Source organism: Silurus meridionalis, chromosome 19 (genome assembly GCF_014805685.1).
Source record: "Silurus meridionalis isolate SWU-2019-XX chromosome 19, ASM1480568v1, whole genome shotgun sequence".
In the NCBI taxonomy this organism is placed as follows: domain Eukaryota; kingdom Metazoa; phylum Chordata; class Actinopteri; order Siluriformes; family Siluridae; genus Silurus; species Silurus meridionalis.
In genome coordinates, this window is record NC_060902.1 from 7,494,951 (window position 1) to 7,512,551 (window position 17,601).

Genomic DNA, 17,601 nt, shown 5'->3' on the forward strand with positions numbered 1-17,601 from the left:
TAGCAAGGAACTAAGATGCTAGCATTAAGTTGCTAGTCAACAAGCATGGCTATACCTGTTGATCAGTTAAACCAGCACTAGGCTAAATCTAATTAACCTAAACTTGCCTAGACCAGTTGGGAATCAGTGCTACTCCTAGCTGGACTTTTTAGTAGGCATATTGTCTAAAAGATTTAGACACTTAATGAACTAAAACAAGCATGATACAAGAAAAACGAATACAGGAGGAGGTTTTCTTTTACTAGTCTACTAAGTGTAAATGAATGGCATTTGAGTGAATGAGGCAGGATGAGTGGTGGGAGCGATACTCTTGAGATGGTGAGAAGGGGTTAAGGAATGCTCTGAAGCATGCCAAGCAGGCAGGTTTGGCTCTCAAAAGCCTAATTGAGAGCCGGCTGAAAGACTGATTCTCAGGGGAAAGGACAGGGTTCAGCTCTGAGCCAGAGGTTTTGATGGAAAGAAGCACTTAGCACCATGTCTCACTCACGAAAAAAGGACAAAAATAGAATACTCAAGAGGCTACCAGTTTGTGATTTGTCATTACGATGTTCACAGACTAAACCATTATCAGGTCTCCAATAAAGATTTGTCTCACAAAATACAAGTGGATTTTGATTCTTCACTCCATCGTACAAGTCATAGCAGAACATCAGGCCAAGGCTTGCTCTTTGATATAATTTAGAGGTTTCTTAGTGTGGGTGGCTAAAACTATTTTTTTTTCCTGCAGAAACCCATTCAAGGTCCATAGAAATGAGGTTCAGCATACTGAGGTTCTTTCAACACCATGAACAAAACCGCACTTGGGGGGTGGCACTAGGTTCTTGTCCTTCTGGCGTTCAGTCAAGTCCATGCAAGGACAAGACAGGGCTGGGATACAAAAGCTTTCTGCCCTGTTTCCCTCTAGAAGAAGCCCAACCGGGATGTGTTGGCAGTGTGGGAAAATGTGTGGCAAAGAAACATACAATTACCAGTGCCTTCACTTTGACCTCAGGCATTTTATTGTACTTAAGTGTACATATACTGGACAAAAAGCATGACTTTATGAAGAATAACAGATATCTTTTTCACATGGTTACATAATTGTGCCTGATTACCTGTGTTTAATCATTGCCACTTCTTGCTCACTTGTGAAGAATCTTTGTTGCAAAAACAACTGAATCTACTATTTTGTTTCAAGACACGTTTTAATTGAAGTGCGAGTTAGCACTTTCTCACCTGCACCAAATCACAAAAACAACAAGTGAAGTAAAAAAAAAAGCTGTGAGATTATCATCTTAAAATATTTAAATCTCTCAAAGGAGAGCGGAAACACTTTAAAATCCTAGTTTTGTTACACTTTCAAGTAGTCTAAGACTACGATTACATATACTAAGTGGGCACTACAGAAAGAGAATCCTAACTTGGCACTTAGATGTAAGTGCAAGGTTTCCACAAACAATGATCCAGCTCGTCATGAGTCTCGGAAGCATGCTGATTTTCTCCCAGCTCTCACCGGGTAAACGTTTAAACCCTCGGATTCACAGGTCAGCCCTATGACATAAATCTACTGCTGGCTTATGTGAGAATCACACACGGTCACAAAAGGCCTGTGGTGAGTAGCCTAACAATAGTCCTGAATGCTCTGCTGTGTATAGCGTTCAAACAGGAGGAAAAAAGTGCCTCACTAGCTGCCATAATTCCTCACAGAAGGGAAGAGCCGAGCTGAAGAACTCTGCATGCTCCTCATGAACGCTCTACTTTCCGTCAATGAATACAGAAATCAATCTTGGCCTGGTCACTAAAGCCTTGCCGTGAAGGGACATTCTTCCCTGTTACTTCATGGCCAAACAAAAGCTACTTCAAGAGATACAGGGCCTCGCTGCCGAGTTCCTTTCTCCGCGACCTGTACAATGTGAACCCATTTGTTTTACCCCACACAACCCTCTACTTTCCCTCTTTTTTCCCCTCCACACATCCCTTTCCTTTTCTTCTTTCTGGCTCATTCAGTCTGTTCGGCGTTCTTAAAGACCGCTAAGCGAATCGCATCTAGAGGAAGACTAGCATCAGAGGATGAAAGTCCTCATTGGACTGGAGTACCGGTAAAGGCAACAGACGGCCTCTTCCAGAAATAATAATAAATAATAAAAATAATGAATTCCTTCCATGAAAATTTAAGCAAGTAGGATCTTTTTATATATATATATTTATATATCCTGTTACACTTTAGTTGCATCCTGTTACTTTTTATTTGCTGATGATTCCAGTTTTTACTTTTAAACCTCGGAACCTTGGAAAATGGCCAGCTAGGTTTAAGGTCATGTTAGTAGTCAGTCAAAGGATAGTGGATAGTTCTTGATGCATCCATTCAAAGATCTACATGCAGGTCCTTCCAAAAGCTAAATTAATTTTTAGTTTCAAATATATATAGCCATTAGCTTTCTCTCTTTAATCAAATTGTTAGAAAGTGTAAGTGTAAAAATGAGAGGAAATGTTATAGGATTTATATATGCAAGGTAACGAAAGAGATTAGACTGAGAAAGATACTAGAGCTGAACAGTAAAATTCTATATTCATTTCTTTCGTTTTTGCATCTGTACAATATGCAAATGACCACATAATTCCTACAAAAGAAAACATTAAATATAGTTTGACGCTTTAAACTTCTTAAATGTTCCAATAAACATCTTGCAGGCTGATTTTTACGACACATTTTCATTAAAACTGTGCCATTTTGAATCTGATCACTATCTCTGATTTTACCTTTCCAGTTGATTTAGGACCTTTCCATATGCAGAAATAACAAATGACCCAGGCCACTGCAAGGCACAGAGCAAGTTCCCAGCGCAGCTTCCCAACATGCTCAATTCCACTGGATATACTGAGGACACGACGCCTGAAAAATTAAAACACGGCCGTATAATAAAAATTATATTAGTTCATATTTTCCATTTACCATGCAGCATGTTGCAGTTTATTCAGACACAGGTCAAAGCTAGAATTTAAATATATTGCAGAACCTAACCCAGTCATTAAACAGTGATTAGAAGCGGTCTGATTATAATCATGAGCCTGAAACTAACGTGTGAATTTTGTGCTTAAAACCAGTCACTCTTTCAGTTTTGCAGGATGACATGTTAGATGTATAATACCCACAGTCATGTCTCAGGCTCTATGTCCTTTTAGTATTAATCATCTTTGGCATGTTCCTGGACAAGATCCAAGGTCTGAGTCGTAAGCGTGATCACACTGCTAACGCCTGGCTTTGGCAAACACACAGAAAACCTTCGACGCCAAATTTGTGTCTATACCATTTCTAGCTGTGCGAGTGCCCTTTTGATGCTTGTTCACAACAGCAATGCAAAAAGAATGACAAATTATCAGTGAAAAAGGTTACGCAGTTCTGTGGAATAGTAAGCGGTGGCCCAATTGCTCCATGGATGTGCTGTGCCAAAAGCTGTCTGGCAAGCGGGAGCATCACTGTGCTTTGTGCCTTCCTTGGTTTTCATGCTGATGACACCAGATAGATCATAAGTGGAAGTCATTCGCAGCCTTGAAACTAGTTCTATATAAAATTTCTAGACGGATGTCAAATAAGAGTCTGACAGAATAAACTCATAATATAACATAATATTACGTTATGAAAAAAGTAAAAATTTTAAATATGCATATATACATATACATATCGATATGTAATTATCATTTCTACGAAAGGCTGTTGCATATCATCGATCAAATGTTAATATTTTAATACAGCAAATTTATACTTACTCCCAAAACTCAATGACTGGTGAGGTGGAATATGGATTGGTGAAATTTGCCAAACTGGCATTGTTGAAATCCACACAGTTTTCTAAAAAAAAGAAAAAATGGAATTGGCCAGCTTTAAATTGTGTTTATTCGTTCATTCATTTGTTCATTCATAAATGTATTAATGTATTCAATCTTCAGATACCACAAGAAGGGACATCTTGGATGGAATGCCATTATTGCATACAGTACCATACACACAAATTAACACCTAGCGCCAATTTGGCATAGTCAATTGACAGATATATTTAGATACGGCAAAGAAACCAGAGACCCTATAGGTAAGCAAAATAGACACAAAGAAAACATATGATGTGCAACACAAACAAAAACCTGAGCTCAAACAAGGGAATCTGAAAATAAAAGCTGACAAATAAAGTGACACTGCCATTAATTCAACAATAACAACAATCTCAAATTGCCAGTTATATATATTTATACTGTGGTGAAAAATCTCAAAATCTTAAATGATAGTCTCAGGCTCGAGAAGAATCAGCAAGTGAGGAAAGAGATATCTCCTATTCCCTTATTTGCTTTTATTTCTCTTCACTCCTACCCCTCCCGTCCACATGCAGCTCATACAGCATATTCATACAACAAGTTGCATTTTACTAGAACATAATGTTTTAGAGCATGTAGCCATATGAAAAATCGGTGAAAAAACGACCTTGGGGGGAACGAAACGTTCTTTACTGACGCACTCTACAGTTCATAAAGTGTTGAATGTTAAGAAACAGAGGACTGGAATGAAGATATGGTTTTCTGTTGTTAGACTCAAAAGGAAGAAAAGAGGAATTTCAGATTAACATGACATTCACAAAGTATAATTGAACAAGGTTAAAAGTTTTCTGTTACAATACATAGTAGGACTGCAACTGTTGTTTTTTTGTTATGTTAGCAAAGCTTTATATACTTAGAGTTTGTGGATGTGGATGACTTCATGGGGTAGCAAGATAGCCAGAGATCATTAATGTATATTTAACTGACAAAGTAATGGCTAACTAATTTAGTGTGTTTAGTTTAGTGTACAAGAACAAACAAATACATCTTTTCTTACGTGATTGATCTAAAGCTACTATTTGTATATTCAGTATAACTCATTTAAAGATAGTAAGTGCTAACAATGAAGTGCTTTGTTTACAGATGATGTGGTTAGCAGCCAAGCGTATTTGACATCACCTACTGAAACCATCCTGAGTTTACTATTAGCAATTCCAAGAGGTGATTTCCTCTGTTTTTTTTCTAATCAGAGGTCAGCAATTAGAAGTTACAAATTTTAGTCAATGTGAGTGATAAAAAAGCAAACAGTAAAGCTAATGACAGGATTGCCAAATTGGAGTAGTTTAAAAATATGGCAATATAAATACATTTCTTCTCTCTCTCTCTCTCTCTCTCTCTCTCTCTCTCTCTCTCTCTCTCTCTCTCTATATATATATATATATATATATATATATATATATATATATATATATATATATACACTTTTCTTTAATTAACACAATTATTCACATGCAATATGTAGGAATGATTATGTTGATTTCAGGTGAGATCGGCTTGCCAACTACAGGCTGCGATGATAACGCTCATGAACTGTAATATAGAGATAAACAGACCTGTGTTCCAGTAATGGCCACAGGAGGCCCAGGGGAGCTCGGTGGTGAAGCAGTTAGCCAGGTAGAAGATTGCCCATGCCAAAATAACCACATAATACACATTCAGGTGCGCCTCAATGACCTGAGTTGCGTAACCAATACCTTAAATAGGTAGAAATGCAAGAATATATGTATAACATATTATGAAGCTCTACTAGATCTCATGTTCTGTACTTTTATAACCATTAACAAACAATAACTGTCAATGTATATGTCAAATATTATTGCACAGTATAGTTGTTTTAAACAGACCTGTTGAATATTGTTCATGTAGCTGAACAGAAACACTGATTTATTAATTCCTTTTTACCGAAAACCGTTAAGAATATTGGAGGGTTAGGCAACCCTAGAACAACTTTATTGTACTAAAAGATCTAAATATAACAGATGGTATAAAACTAACAGTAAATCTTTTTCGAATGTCCTTATAATAGTACAGCAGCATGTCTGTATTTGGTATTAAACTAAGGCTTTTATTATGGCCATTTGACAATGGATAAAACAAACCTTTACTTACCCTCAAAAAGTGGACATACTTTTCTCCAGCATGTGATTCCTCCTTCGCTGGTGAACTGGCCTAACGCTGTCTCCAAAAAGAACACAGGAATACCGCAGCACACGAAGAAGATGACATAAGGCACAAAGAAAGCACCTGAAAACAAACAGTGTCTTAATTATCCCACAGAGCAATTACCTTCTTACACACTGTAAACAAGCACAGAGGGTCTAAGTGAATGTGTCGTTTTATTACAGTTGGCTAAAAGCATTAGCAAGTTTCTTCTTTCCTCTGACTAAGATTATTATTTTTTTCACTACAGGGACAGGGGCTTCTTCTGTCTTTTGCACATATACAATATACATATTGCATTAATGCAATATAAATCTAAAACACCTTTACTTTTAAATTCATTAATTCATTAATGCATATATACTATATACAGTACAGACCAAAAGTTTGGACACACCTTCTCATTCAAAGAGTTCTCTTTATTTTTATGACTATGAAAATTGTAGAGTCACACTGAAGGCATCAAAACTATGAATTAACACATGTGGAATTATATACATAACAAAAAAGTGTGAAACAACTGAAAATATGTCATATTCTAGGTTCTTCAATGTAGCCACCTTTTGCTTAGATTACTGTTTTGCACACTCTTGGCATTCTTTTGATGCCTACTTTGAAGAACCTACAATATGACATATTTTCAGTTCACTTTTTGTTATGTATATAATTCCACATGTGTTAATTCATAGTTTTGATGCCTTCAGTGTGACTACAATTTTCATAGTCATGAAAATAAAGAAAACTCTTTGAATGAGAAGGTGTGTCCAAACTTTTTGTCTGTACTGTATATATAATCTTTTGGTCTGTACTGTATATGTATATATATATATATATATATATATATATATATATATATATATAGAGAGAGAGAGAGAGAGAGAGAGAGAGAGAGAGAGAGAGAGAGAGAGAGAAAATATTCTATAATGTATTTTATATATATAATTATTCTATACTGTATAGCTAAAAACTACTGTTAGCATTTTACTGTACGTTTTTAGCGGAGACTATTTTGAATCCTAGTTCAATTTGTTTCTTTGACGTAACCTACTACTTGGTACTATAAATATTGCTATTGTATGTGAGCATGTGATGCTGTCATTCACCTTGAATAATGATAACCAACAATCATGAACTTAGGATGCTAGAAATGTTTTGCTTTATTTATTTATTATTCTTTGGCGTTTCTGACATGTTGCCATGCTGAATAAGTTATCCTAAGGTGTTTTCAGGAATGCCTAAACTTCTGTATAGAACTCAACAACTCTGGTTTCCTCTTACATAAGAGCTTCAAAGTATAACTGAATTTCCATTAAAAAAGCTATCTAAGAGCTCAGAATAGGAAAGTTGTGTGATTATTTCCTAAAAAACATGTGAAAGAGCATTATTTCAGCAAGTGGTCATAAAATATATAGAAGTTTTATTTCTGTACTATAAAAACATAGTCATAGTCATTAACAGACACTGTGTTGTCCCTTAAGTGTCTACCAAAGCTTGCTGTTTGGCTTTTGTTTAGAAAAAGAAAAACTCAATATAAAGCACAGTGTTAAGTAAACGCCTATGATGTTCAGTTACAACCAAACAGACTAATGTAAAATCTTTAGTTGTGCTCTGGTTCTGCTTTTTGCCTATTGTGATAAATAGAGCCTATCAACCTCCACAGTGTTGAAGGCACATCTAAAGTACTAACTTAACCATTACTTATGTTTATAAAATGCACATCAAGTACCTGGCACACTTTAGTGCAATATTCTTTTTTTTTTTTAAGTTACTGTAGGTTTTAAACCAATACACAATAACATTTACTATGAATAAGTGGTACTGCTGCCAATGCACTTGTGCAAAAGTGCATTTAGAAGGGATGCCTTAAAACATTTTTAAAACCTCTACAAAGTATATAGGTGGAAAAAGTTGAACATATTTTTATATCTATATAACCATTTCCTTGTTTTCACTACTGCTAGCACTATACACACACACACACTAATATATATATATATATATATATATATATATATATATATATATATATATATATATATAGACACACACATGCTTATATACTTGTGTTGTCTTCACTATTCATGTACAATATTAAAAAAAATAAGATAAAACACTAAAGAAGAAGGTGTGTTCAAACCTTTGACTGTTTTTTTTTTTATATAAATCTACCTAAATCTATATGCTGTATTTCTGGATGTTTGTCAAGACCTTTATTTATTCAACTTGCATTAAATTGAGATAATAAAATAAAAGAAAGCAAGAAAGAAAAATCACCTCCTCCAAAGTTTTACTAATACAAGTGGAGCTACACGAAAGATTGAATCATCTAATCAAAACAGTTGATTAGACAGTGTACACAATGCAACGCAACTATGTGTTTGTTGTGCTTTGGATCAGTGCACTTTCATGAGTTTTGGCATTCAATGTTTTTTGGGGAGAAAATGATAATGCATATGCATAGAGGATTTAGAGCGTCCTACCGCCTCCGTTTTTGTAGCAGAGATACGGAAATCTCCAGACATTGCCGAGTCCGATGATCTCTCCGGCCACCGAGAGCATGAACTCCAACTTGCTGCCCCACTGGCCGCGCTCGTGCACGGGGTTCGCGCGCGGAGCCTCGGCGTCCTCCGCGTGCCTCCCGTTCACCATGGGCCCGGGCTTGTCGGCTGTCATCACCTCCTAACAGCCTGCGAGCGAAAAGCGGGTAAAGCCAAAGATCCGAGTCGGAGCATGCGAGGACAAAACCAGTCCCGACTCCAAAGCGCCTCGCGACCAAACTCAAACACGCGCGCGCGCGTCCACACACGCACACACACGCGCACGCTACTTACACACGGGGCGCGAGAGCGCATCATAGACGCATGTTTGATTAACCAGTGTGTGACTTTAATACCACAAAGCCATGACAGTGCATGCATGCAAATAACAGCAATACTGATAGAGCTGAATCCAATAAAGATCCAATTACTCACCAATATATTGTCGAGCAGTAAATCCCTTTTTTTGGCTGATCACCTGTTATGAACCTGTCTCAACCCCAAAAGCTCAATTCAAGCTCTTTAAACAAGAATAAAAGAAGGATAAATAGGAATAACGGTCTACGGGTGTGTGTGTGTAGAAAGATCTCGGCTCGGTTGGTTGCAGAAAGATGGACGGATTTGATGTTCTTGCTGTTGCTCAGCTCCGGTTCCTGTGTCTGATCTCAAAACGTCTCTCGTTGGAAAAGAGCCATGTGGTAACGGGACTCGCATCCTCCCTAACACCACCACACTCATTGAGCTCACACTTACTCTGGCCACACACTGCACTCCGTGCACTGCCGGCAGGGGGTTCTGCTTTTAGCTATGACATTTGGGGTGAAATTTGGGACACTGTGTCAAGCAGGTGGTTTTTATCCACATTCAAGCATCAGTTCAATGGCACCCCATATGGCTTAACATTTACTGAGAGAACTCACTCAGTACGAGTGTGAAAAATATTTTAGAATATTCATTCATAGTCATTCAAAGGTGCTGGTCTCATACCAAGGGTGAAAAAACAGGCTTTCAAAGGAAATTCTGTCAACAATTTGCAGTCTGTTATTTTGCAGGCTTGACCCATCTGTCAGAAAGTCTGAGAGCATCAACAAAATAGTTTTGAACATCACCAGTACCAAAAAAACAAACCTAAAATCCAAGACACATAAAATATTTATTAATTTTTATTATTATAGCACAAACATGTGCTGAGATTTAGCAATACTGAAATGTAGTCATAAAATTATTCATTCATTTGGTAATTCTTTAGTAATCCTTGTCAGGTTTGTGAATTCAACTCTGGAACACTGTAATTCTAGAAGACACCCAGGATGAAACACCAGTCCACTCCGGATTATCCTAACACTGAAGCTGAAATTAAATAAACGAAAGTGAAAGACTGAAATATAAAACACAAAACCAAAAATCTTTGGTATACTTTGACATATCTTTGCCACAATATTAACATTATAATCAACCTGAGGCTTTTGTGAGTATGGGTAGGTTCTTATCATAATAGTTTCATCTTACTGGTGTCATGCAGCAAAAGCTGACTTTGTGTCATCACAATGAGTTGCTTTATTTCTCACAGGTTTTTTTCCTCATTCTGAAACAGACCACTAATTCTGGATAACAACCAGCTTCAAGTAGCGACTCGTCTCTCAGCAGGAAGAATTACATGGATTGCAGGAAACTGGGAGTTTCCTAAGTGTTCACTGTGCTATGGAAAAGACTGACCTGGTCACTATGCAGCATTCAGTTAAGGGTCATTCGTCATTTAAACGCAAAAGAAGTAGGACACCGCATACAGAGAGTGGCCACCAAAGATGCTGGCAAATACTGCACTACTGTGCGAGTCCTACTATGGTGATATCTGCACTTGAGCTGTTGAAATCTAATATGAGTTTTAGTGTTTTTGGTAATGCCTAAATAATACAACACCATGATGACATCACATTGCAACTATGCAAAACCATTTTTAAAAACTGGTCAAAGCATCAAACATATGTTCAAACCACATAAAAGTACAGTAGACTCATACAAGACAATCCATACTAAAACACATGAAAGCTTTCTCAAATCATGTTGAAGGATTCAAAAATGAAGCTTAAACTATGCAAAAAAATATTAATAATAATAATAATAATAATAATAATAATAATAATAATAAACTTTATTTTGTATAGCGCCTTTTCTGAGGAGTTTCTCAAAGCGCTTGACATAACAGATACAATTAAAAGATACACATAATAATGCAAACACTAAAACTAACTATACAAAATAAAGCTATACAAGGCATTCACCATTTAAGAAGTATGGGGCTAATGTTCCTCAGCCTTAGAATAGCTGTAGAATACAGTTAAATACATAGATATGAATATGCCTGTTAATATGCCTGGATATATGCACACTCAGCATTTTTATTAGCACCAGAGAACATACCTGAAATCCAAAAAACAAATAAAAATTGGTGCTACTTGACCACTGTACCAGTGAATTTTAAGGGAGCAAAGATTATCACTGCAGCGAGACTGACAACAAGACAGGATGGAGTGTTTGCTAGGATACAGGGACATCACTTTATTTTTCTTCTCTGTTGATTTCTTGCATATGCATATGAACAATAATCATGTACATATAAAACTGTTGTGTGCATATAAGTAGATTTTAATGACTGATATAAATGACAAGATGTTGAAGTAGAATGCAACTTAATTTATTTTCATAAACATGGCACATCTATCAGGATGCACTCTATGAATTCAGCCACTCACACATGTAGTTTCAGTTCCCACCGAGAGACTTTTTTACTCTTCTTGCACACATATACAGCACAGTGCAGGAGCAGGAATAGTCTTCTGCTTATATTCTAGTCATATTTGTTTGTTTGACTATTAGCCTAGATTTCAGTGGAACAAGTCCCACTGGCCTGTGACAGGTAGCCCAAAAAATTAGACAAGGCATTTGCTTAAAAATCATTTATCTACTAATTATATACACTCATGACAATATACTATTGATACTAGATTGCTGTTGAAAACTTGAACCTGTTTGGTTATGTTGAAGATGGTGACTAATTTTCTATAACAGCAGCTCTGCAAATAATTTATGTAGTAATTCAAATCCAATGCTTATAGCACATAATCAAATGATCTCCATTCTACAGTATATGTTACTTTATCTATATTAACACCTAACTACCAAAGACTAGTTTAGCAGTTGCAGGACATGATATACAACTGATATTAATTCAAGTATGTTATTTACCAAACAGTAATAAAAATAGGAATGTGATGAAGCTTTCTGTTAGAAGACATTTTTATTATTTGAGAATACTTCAGTGTTTATATAATAGTCATTAAATATCTGATAAAAGGAAGTAGATTTTTGCTCACCCTCAAGCAGGTCTCAGATTAGGTCCGAGGACTGGTTTGTCATGATAGATCTCAAGGATGCATACTTCTACATATCTATCCTTTTGGCTCACAGGAGATTCCTGAGGTTTGGAGCTTTCAGTGGCGAAGCTTATCAATATTGGGTCCTCTTGTTCAGCCTTGCACTCTCACCCCGCACCTTCACAAGGTGCAAAAATGTGCTTTAAAACAGCTGAAACTCCAGAACATTTGCATTCTGAACAATATCGACCACTGGTTGATATTAGCTCGTTTAGAGCTTCTGGCAGTCCGACATCGAGATGTCTGAAACGGAGGAGGATAGAATGCCTGTAACCTTACAGGTCGTGGGATGACCGAGGGCACCTCGGGATGTTAACCATCCTGGGGTGCAAAAAAACACTGGCCATACCTGTAGTAAACTCCAGGAAGGAGGGGCCACAGAAAGGGCCTTTAGATTTCCTACTCTATTAAGAGAGCAAATAGCCAACAAGAACACAGTCTTGATATAGAGGTTTAAAGGGGGGTTTAGAGAGAGCCCCCAAAATGATGGCCAGGCACCATTCATCCACTCTAGGTCAAACTGGGGGCCTCAGCCTCCAGGTGCAGCAAAGAAAACACGGCACAATAGGATCTCTGCCCAGCAACTGCCCTGCTAAGGGTGCATGATACATGCAGACGCATAGACTTTCAGGTTGGATGCAGCCAACCGTTTCGCAAACTGTCCTTGGAGGAAATTCAGCAATGAGTAAACCGGGCAGTAGACTGGATCCAGCTGGCGGTGATCGCACCATAGGAGAACAGACGCCATCTGACGGCATATGACCTTCTAGTAGAGGGAGCTCTGGAGTGGAGAATAGTCTCTACCACCTCAGGGGCCACAGCCATCTTGGAGCCACAAGGAGGAGACGCACTCTCTCCCATCAAGCAGTGTGATGCTTGATAGGGGGACGGCGTAGAGACACAGCCTCGGCCACGCCTGAGCCATGGCGTCCAGCCTCAGTGGGGCTGGAGGAGTAAGAGAGAAACAGGGGACAGTGCAACGTCTCATAAAACGTGAACAGATCCCCCTGCGCTTTGCCGAATTTCTCTCAAATCTGCTCCACCATGAGATGGTAGAGCCGCCATTCCCCAGGTCTCAACCACTGCCTCAACAGGGTGTCTGCTGCATTGTTCAACCAACCCAGGATGTAAGCTGCTCTCACTGAGAGGAGCTTCTCCTGGGCTGACAGGAGAATCTGGTGTGCCAGCCTGTACAGAGGGCGCGAACGCAGTCCTCCTTGATGGTTGATGTAAGAAACCACCGAGGTGTTGTCCGTACATCCCTAGCAGTTTCTGGAACTGCTTGCCAGTAAGAGGCTGTCCTTCTCTGACCTTCCTGACAGCCGTAAGGATGGCCACAATGTGGGCAGGGGAAAGCTGCACGCACAAAACAGTCCCATATGACCCCGGGATAGGTGGTTCTCTGTAAAGGATAAAGCACACTCTTCCTGGTGTTCAGCTAAAACCCCAAAACCTTCATGTGAGCAAGAACGACATGATGCCGGACCACTAACTGCTTTGATCAAGCTAATATCAACTAATGGCCAATATATAACCAAAGGATTTTGTGTGCTGGACTAAGCAGGTGAGGTTGGAGAAAGAGACAAGCCCATCTCTAAAATCTCTGCGAGGTCTATTTGCAAGACCCAGGAACTGCGGCGAGAGCAGGGCCAGAACCGCGAGAAGCTCCAGCACTCCCTTGGAGAGTGCAGCTCGGGAGCGAAGCAATGGCATTGACATGCAGCTGGCTATCTCGAGAACTAACTTAGCATGATCCGCTCCCAGGATTTTAATTTTTTTCTGACAAACAATAGACAGACAATTCAACACATACACACAGAGCGCTTCGTGAACAAACAGAAGCTGACGCTCACCTCACTCCATGTGCGTTTTATCCTTCCTGGTCGTGACGTCACCCCGCTGGTGATGGCCAGCGTCCAATTTTTGACTGATAACACACACTATTTCAGAGCGTGAACACTTGGGCACGTTCCCAAAGCGTTTAGACGCAGCTTGAGTTTCTGAAAGGTGTATCTTAGAGAGGCAGAATCTCTCAGAAGAAAGGATGGGCAGAGCTTTATCAATCTGTGAAAGACTGTGTCTAAAAATTGTGGAACAATTTCAGAATAATGTTTCCCAACATAAAATTGCAAAACAGTTGAATATCTCATCATTTACAGTACATAATATAATAAAAAGTTTCAAAGAATCTGGAGAAATCTCTGTGCACATGGGACAAGGCAAAAATCAATATTGGACGCCCATGATCTTCAGGCCCTTAGGAAAACACAGCATTTAAAACACTCATAATTCTGGAGTGATGATTAAGGAGTGCATTAGTGCCTGTGGAATGTGCAGATACAGAAACAGTTGACATGATGCTTCACAGTGGTAAATATGGCCCTGTCTCAAATTTTCTTAAAGTATCGTATCTATCTAGAGAACTATCTGTAGTGTTTGGTATGGTGGATTGTTCTGTGATTACCATGCATGCCCAGTGGAAAGTGTTAAGCCTTATTTGATATATAGGCTTTATGATTTAATGTGATGTTGTAGAGTTTTTGTGACGCAAGCAATTGGAGCACTAAAGAGAAACTTTCTCCTTCTAAATATTTTGTGCATGCAACATTTTGGCTACAAGTATGGCTGATTGCTCGTTAACCCCACTGTCACCTTTCCCCGTGCTCCTGGACAAGCCGCCCACACCATGGCCCCACTTGCTGCAGTCTTTTGAAATGTATCTTCTTGCGGTGGGTCTCAGTGAAGTGATCGCGGCCAGGAAAAAAGCTCTGCTACAACACTGCCTGGGTGCAGAAGGACAGCGAGTGCTTGGAACGCTCAATGTGGATGACAACATCACACATGATGAGGCTGTGAGTCTGCTGAATGTACATTTCGCCACACCACAGAACGCTTTGTTGTGCTGGTTCGTATTTCGCAGGTGACACCAGCTTCCCTGTGAGTCAGTGCACCAATCTGGGAAAACCTTTTGTTAGAATCGGACAAGCTTTCACTGTCCAGAGCAATAGCCATTGCATTTCAAGTATTGAGCGCAGCAGAATGTGCAGTTACACTGACTAGTCAAACTAGGCGCACACCAAGCCAGTTAGCACTCATGAAGAGATCATCCAGCATGAGCACAGAAGCTGCCGCAGATGTTTCTCTGACACACCTGACATCCTCACACAATACCACAACCCCACAGCCTCTCGGCACCCTCACAAACACACAATGCAACTCCTCCTGACCTTCTATATACTTCTCCATCAACATTCTCAAAGCAAATAATGCGTCTGTTGTGCTCTTTCTTGGCATGAAACCATACTGTTGCTCACAGATGGCCAGCTCTACCCTCAGCCTGGATTCCACTACTTTTTTCCATAAGTTCATAGTGTGACCAATCAACTTTATTTCCCTGTAGTTATTGCAGGTCTGCACATCTCCTTTGTTCTTAAAAAAACACTAATAGCAAACTCAAGTCAAGTCAAGTCAAGTCAAGTAGCTTTTATTGTCATTTTTACTATACACAGTGGTACACAGTACACAGTAAAAACGAAACAACGTTCCTCCGGAACCCTGGTGCTACACTAAACAACAAAACAACATAAAGTGCATCGAGTGCAGCCTGGTGCAAACAGTGCAAACAAAAGAACAGTACAGACAGACAACACAAGACAAGACAAAAGACAAAAAACAAGTATAGCGCCGACTAGTAGACCTACTGTATACTTACATATACAGTATTGTGTGAGGTGAATGTAAAAACTATACCCAGGAGAAAGTATAAACAGAACAGAGCAATGTAGTGCAAAAAACAGCAGCAAGGAGGTGCAAAGACAGCATGTAAACATTATACTGTAGTATAAAAGGTGCAAAAACAGCATGTAAACATTGTACTGAATATAAGGTGCGAGTATAAATAATAATAAATATATAAATGGTGGTGGAGTGGATCGAGATGAGTGATGATTGTGTTTAGTCCAGGTTGTACAGTTCAGTAACAGTAACACACAGTGAGTGTGTGTGTGTGCGTGTGTAAGTGAGTGTGTGTGAGTTCTGTTCAGTTCTTTGTGTTGAGAAGCCTGATGGCTTGTGGAAAGAAACTGTTACACAGTCTTGTTGTGACGGCCGAATGCTTCGGAACCGTTTTCCTGATGGTAGGAGGGTGAAGTATGTGTGTGAGGGGTGTGTGTGATCGTCCACAATGCTGTGTGCTTTGCGGATGCAGCGTGTGGTGTAAATGTCCATGATAGAGGGAGAGACTCGATGATCTTCTCAGCTGTCCTCACTATCCTCTGTAGGGTCTTGCGATCCGAGACGGTGCAATTCCCAAACCAGGCAGTGATGCAGCTGCTCAGGATGCTCTCAATGGTCCCTCTGTAGAACATGGACAGGATGGGGGAGGAGGTGGGCTTTCCTCAGCCTTCTCAGGAAGTAGAGACGCTGCTGGGCTTTCTTGGTGATGGAGCTGTTGTTAAGTGACCAGGTGAGGTTGTCCGCCAGATGAACACCAAGGAATTTGGTGCTCTTGACGATCTCCACAGAGGATCCATCGATAGTCAGTGGAGATTGGTCGCTCTGTGCTCTCCTGAAGTCCACAACCATCTCTTTCGTTTTGTCCACGTTCAGAGTCAGGTTGTTTGCTCCACACCAGGCAGTTAACCGTTGCACCTCTTCTCTATATGCTGACTCATCGTTCCTGCTGATTAGACCCACCACGGTCGTGTCATCAGCGAACTTGATGATGTGGTTCAAGCTGTGCATTGCTACACAGTCGTGAGTCAGCAGAGTGAACAGCAGTGGACTGAGCACACAGCCTTGAGGGGCTCCAGTGCTCAGTGTGGTGGTGCTGGAGATGCTGTTCCCGATCCGGACTGCCTGAGGTCTCCCAGTCAGGAAATCCAGGATCCAGTTGCAGAGAGGTGTTCAGGCCCAGAAGGTTCAGCTTCTCGATCAGGTGCTGAGGAATGATTGTGTTGAATGCTGAGCTGAAATCAATGAACAGCATTCGTACATATGAGTCCTTGTTATCCAGGTGGGTGAGGGCCAGGTGGAGGGTTGTGGAGATGGCATCGTCCGTGGAACGGTTTGGACGATACGCAAACTGCATGGGGTCCAGGGAGGGTGGAAGCTGTGTCTTGATGTGCCTCATGACAAGCCTCTCGAAGCACTTCATCACGATGGGAGTGAGCGACGGGACGATAGTCATTGAGGCAGGAGACAGTCGATTTCTTTGGCACAGGAACGATGGTCGTTGTCTTGAGGCACGTGGGAACAACGTTACTGCTCAGGGAGATGTTGAAGATGTCAGTGAAGACATCTGCTAATTGTTCTGCACATTCCCTGAGCACTCTGCCAGGAATGTTGTCAGGTCCAGCAGACTTCCGTGGGTTAACTCTGCATAGAGTTTTCCTCACTTCAGCTGTGGTTAGACAGAGCACCTGGTCAGTGGGAGGAGGGATGGTCTTCCTCGCCACCACATTGTTCTGTACCTCAAACCGGGCGTAGAAGTCGTTCAGCGCATCTGGGAGGGAGGCGTCACGGTCACAAGCAGGTGATGTGGTCTTGTAATTCGTGATCGCCTGGATGCCCTGCCACATGCGCCGAGTGTCTCCTTCTCCATTCCTCAGGCATTCTCTTAGCTT

At 40.1% G+C, this 17,601-nt stretch overlaps 1 protein-coding gene across 3 annotated transcripts in view; it reads right to left on the reverse strand.

Moving 5' to 3' along the window:
• The window catches only part of slc6a11b (solute carrier family 6 member 11b), a 33,392-nt gene extending 24,066 nt beyond the window's left edge, over window positions 1-9,326 (reverse strand). Inside the window, exons 1-6 of one of the 3 annotated variants that reach the window (XM_046875448.1) lie at window positions 8,979-9,321; window positions 8,487-8,693; window positions 5,956-6,090; window positions 5,400-5,540; window positions 3,748-3,829; window positions 2,740-2,872 (exon numbers count right to left, since the gene is read on the reverse strand). In XM_046875448.1, the coding sequence (XP_046731404.1) occupies window positions 2,740-2,872; window positions 3,748-3,829; window positions 5,400-5,540; window positions 5,956-6,090; window positions 8,487-8,679 (684 nt within the window). In that variant the 5' untranslated portion in view covers window positions 8,680-8,693; window positions 8,979-9,321. Of the gene's footprint in view, window positions 1-2,739; window positions 2,873-3,743; window positions 3,830-5,399; window positions 5,541-5,955; window positions 6,091-8,486; window positions 8,819-8,978 lie in introns of those variants that run through there. The other 2 variants (XM_046875449.1, XM_046875451.1) reach the window with 2 other exon arrangements.
• Between the last annotated feature and the right edge of the window lie 8,275 nt (window positions 9,327-17,601).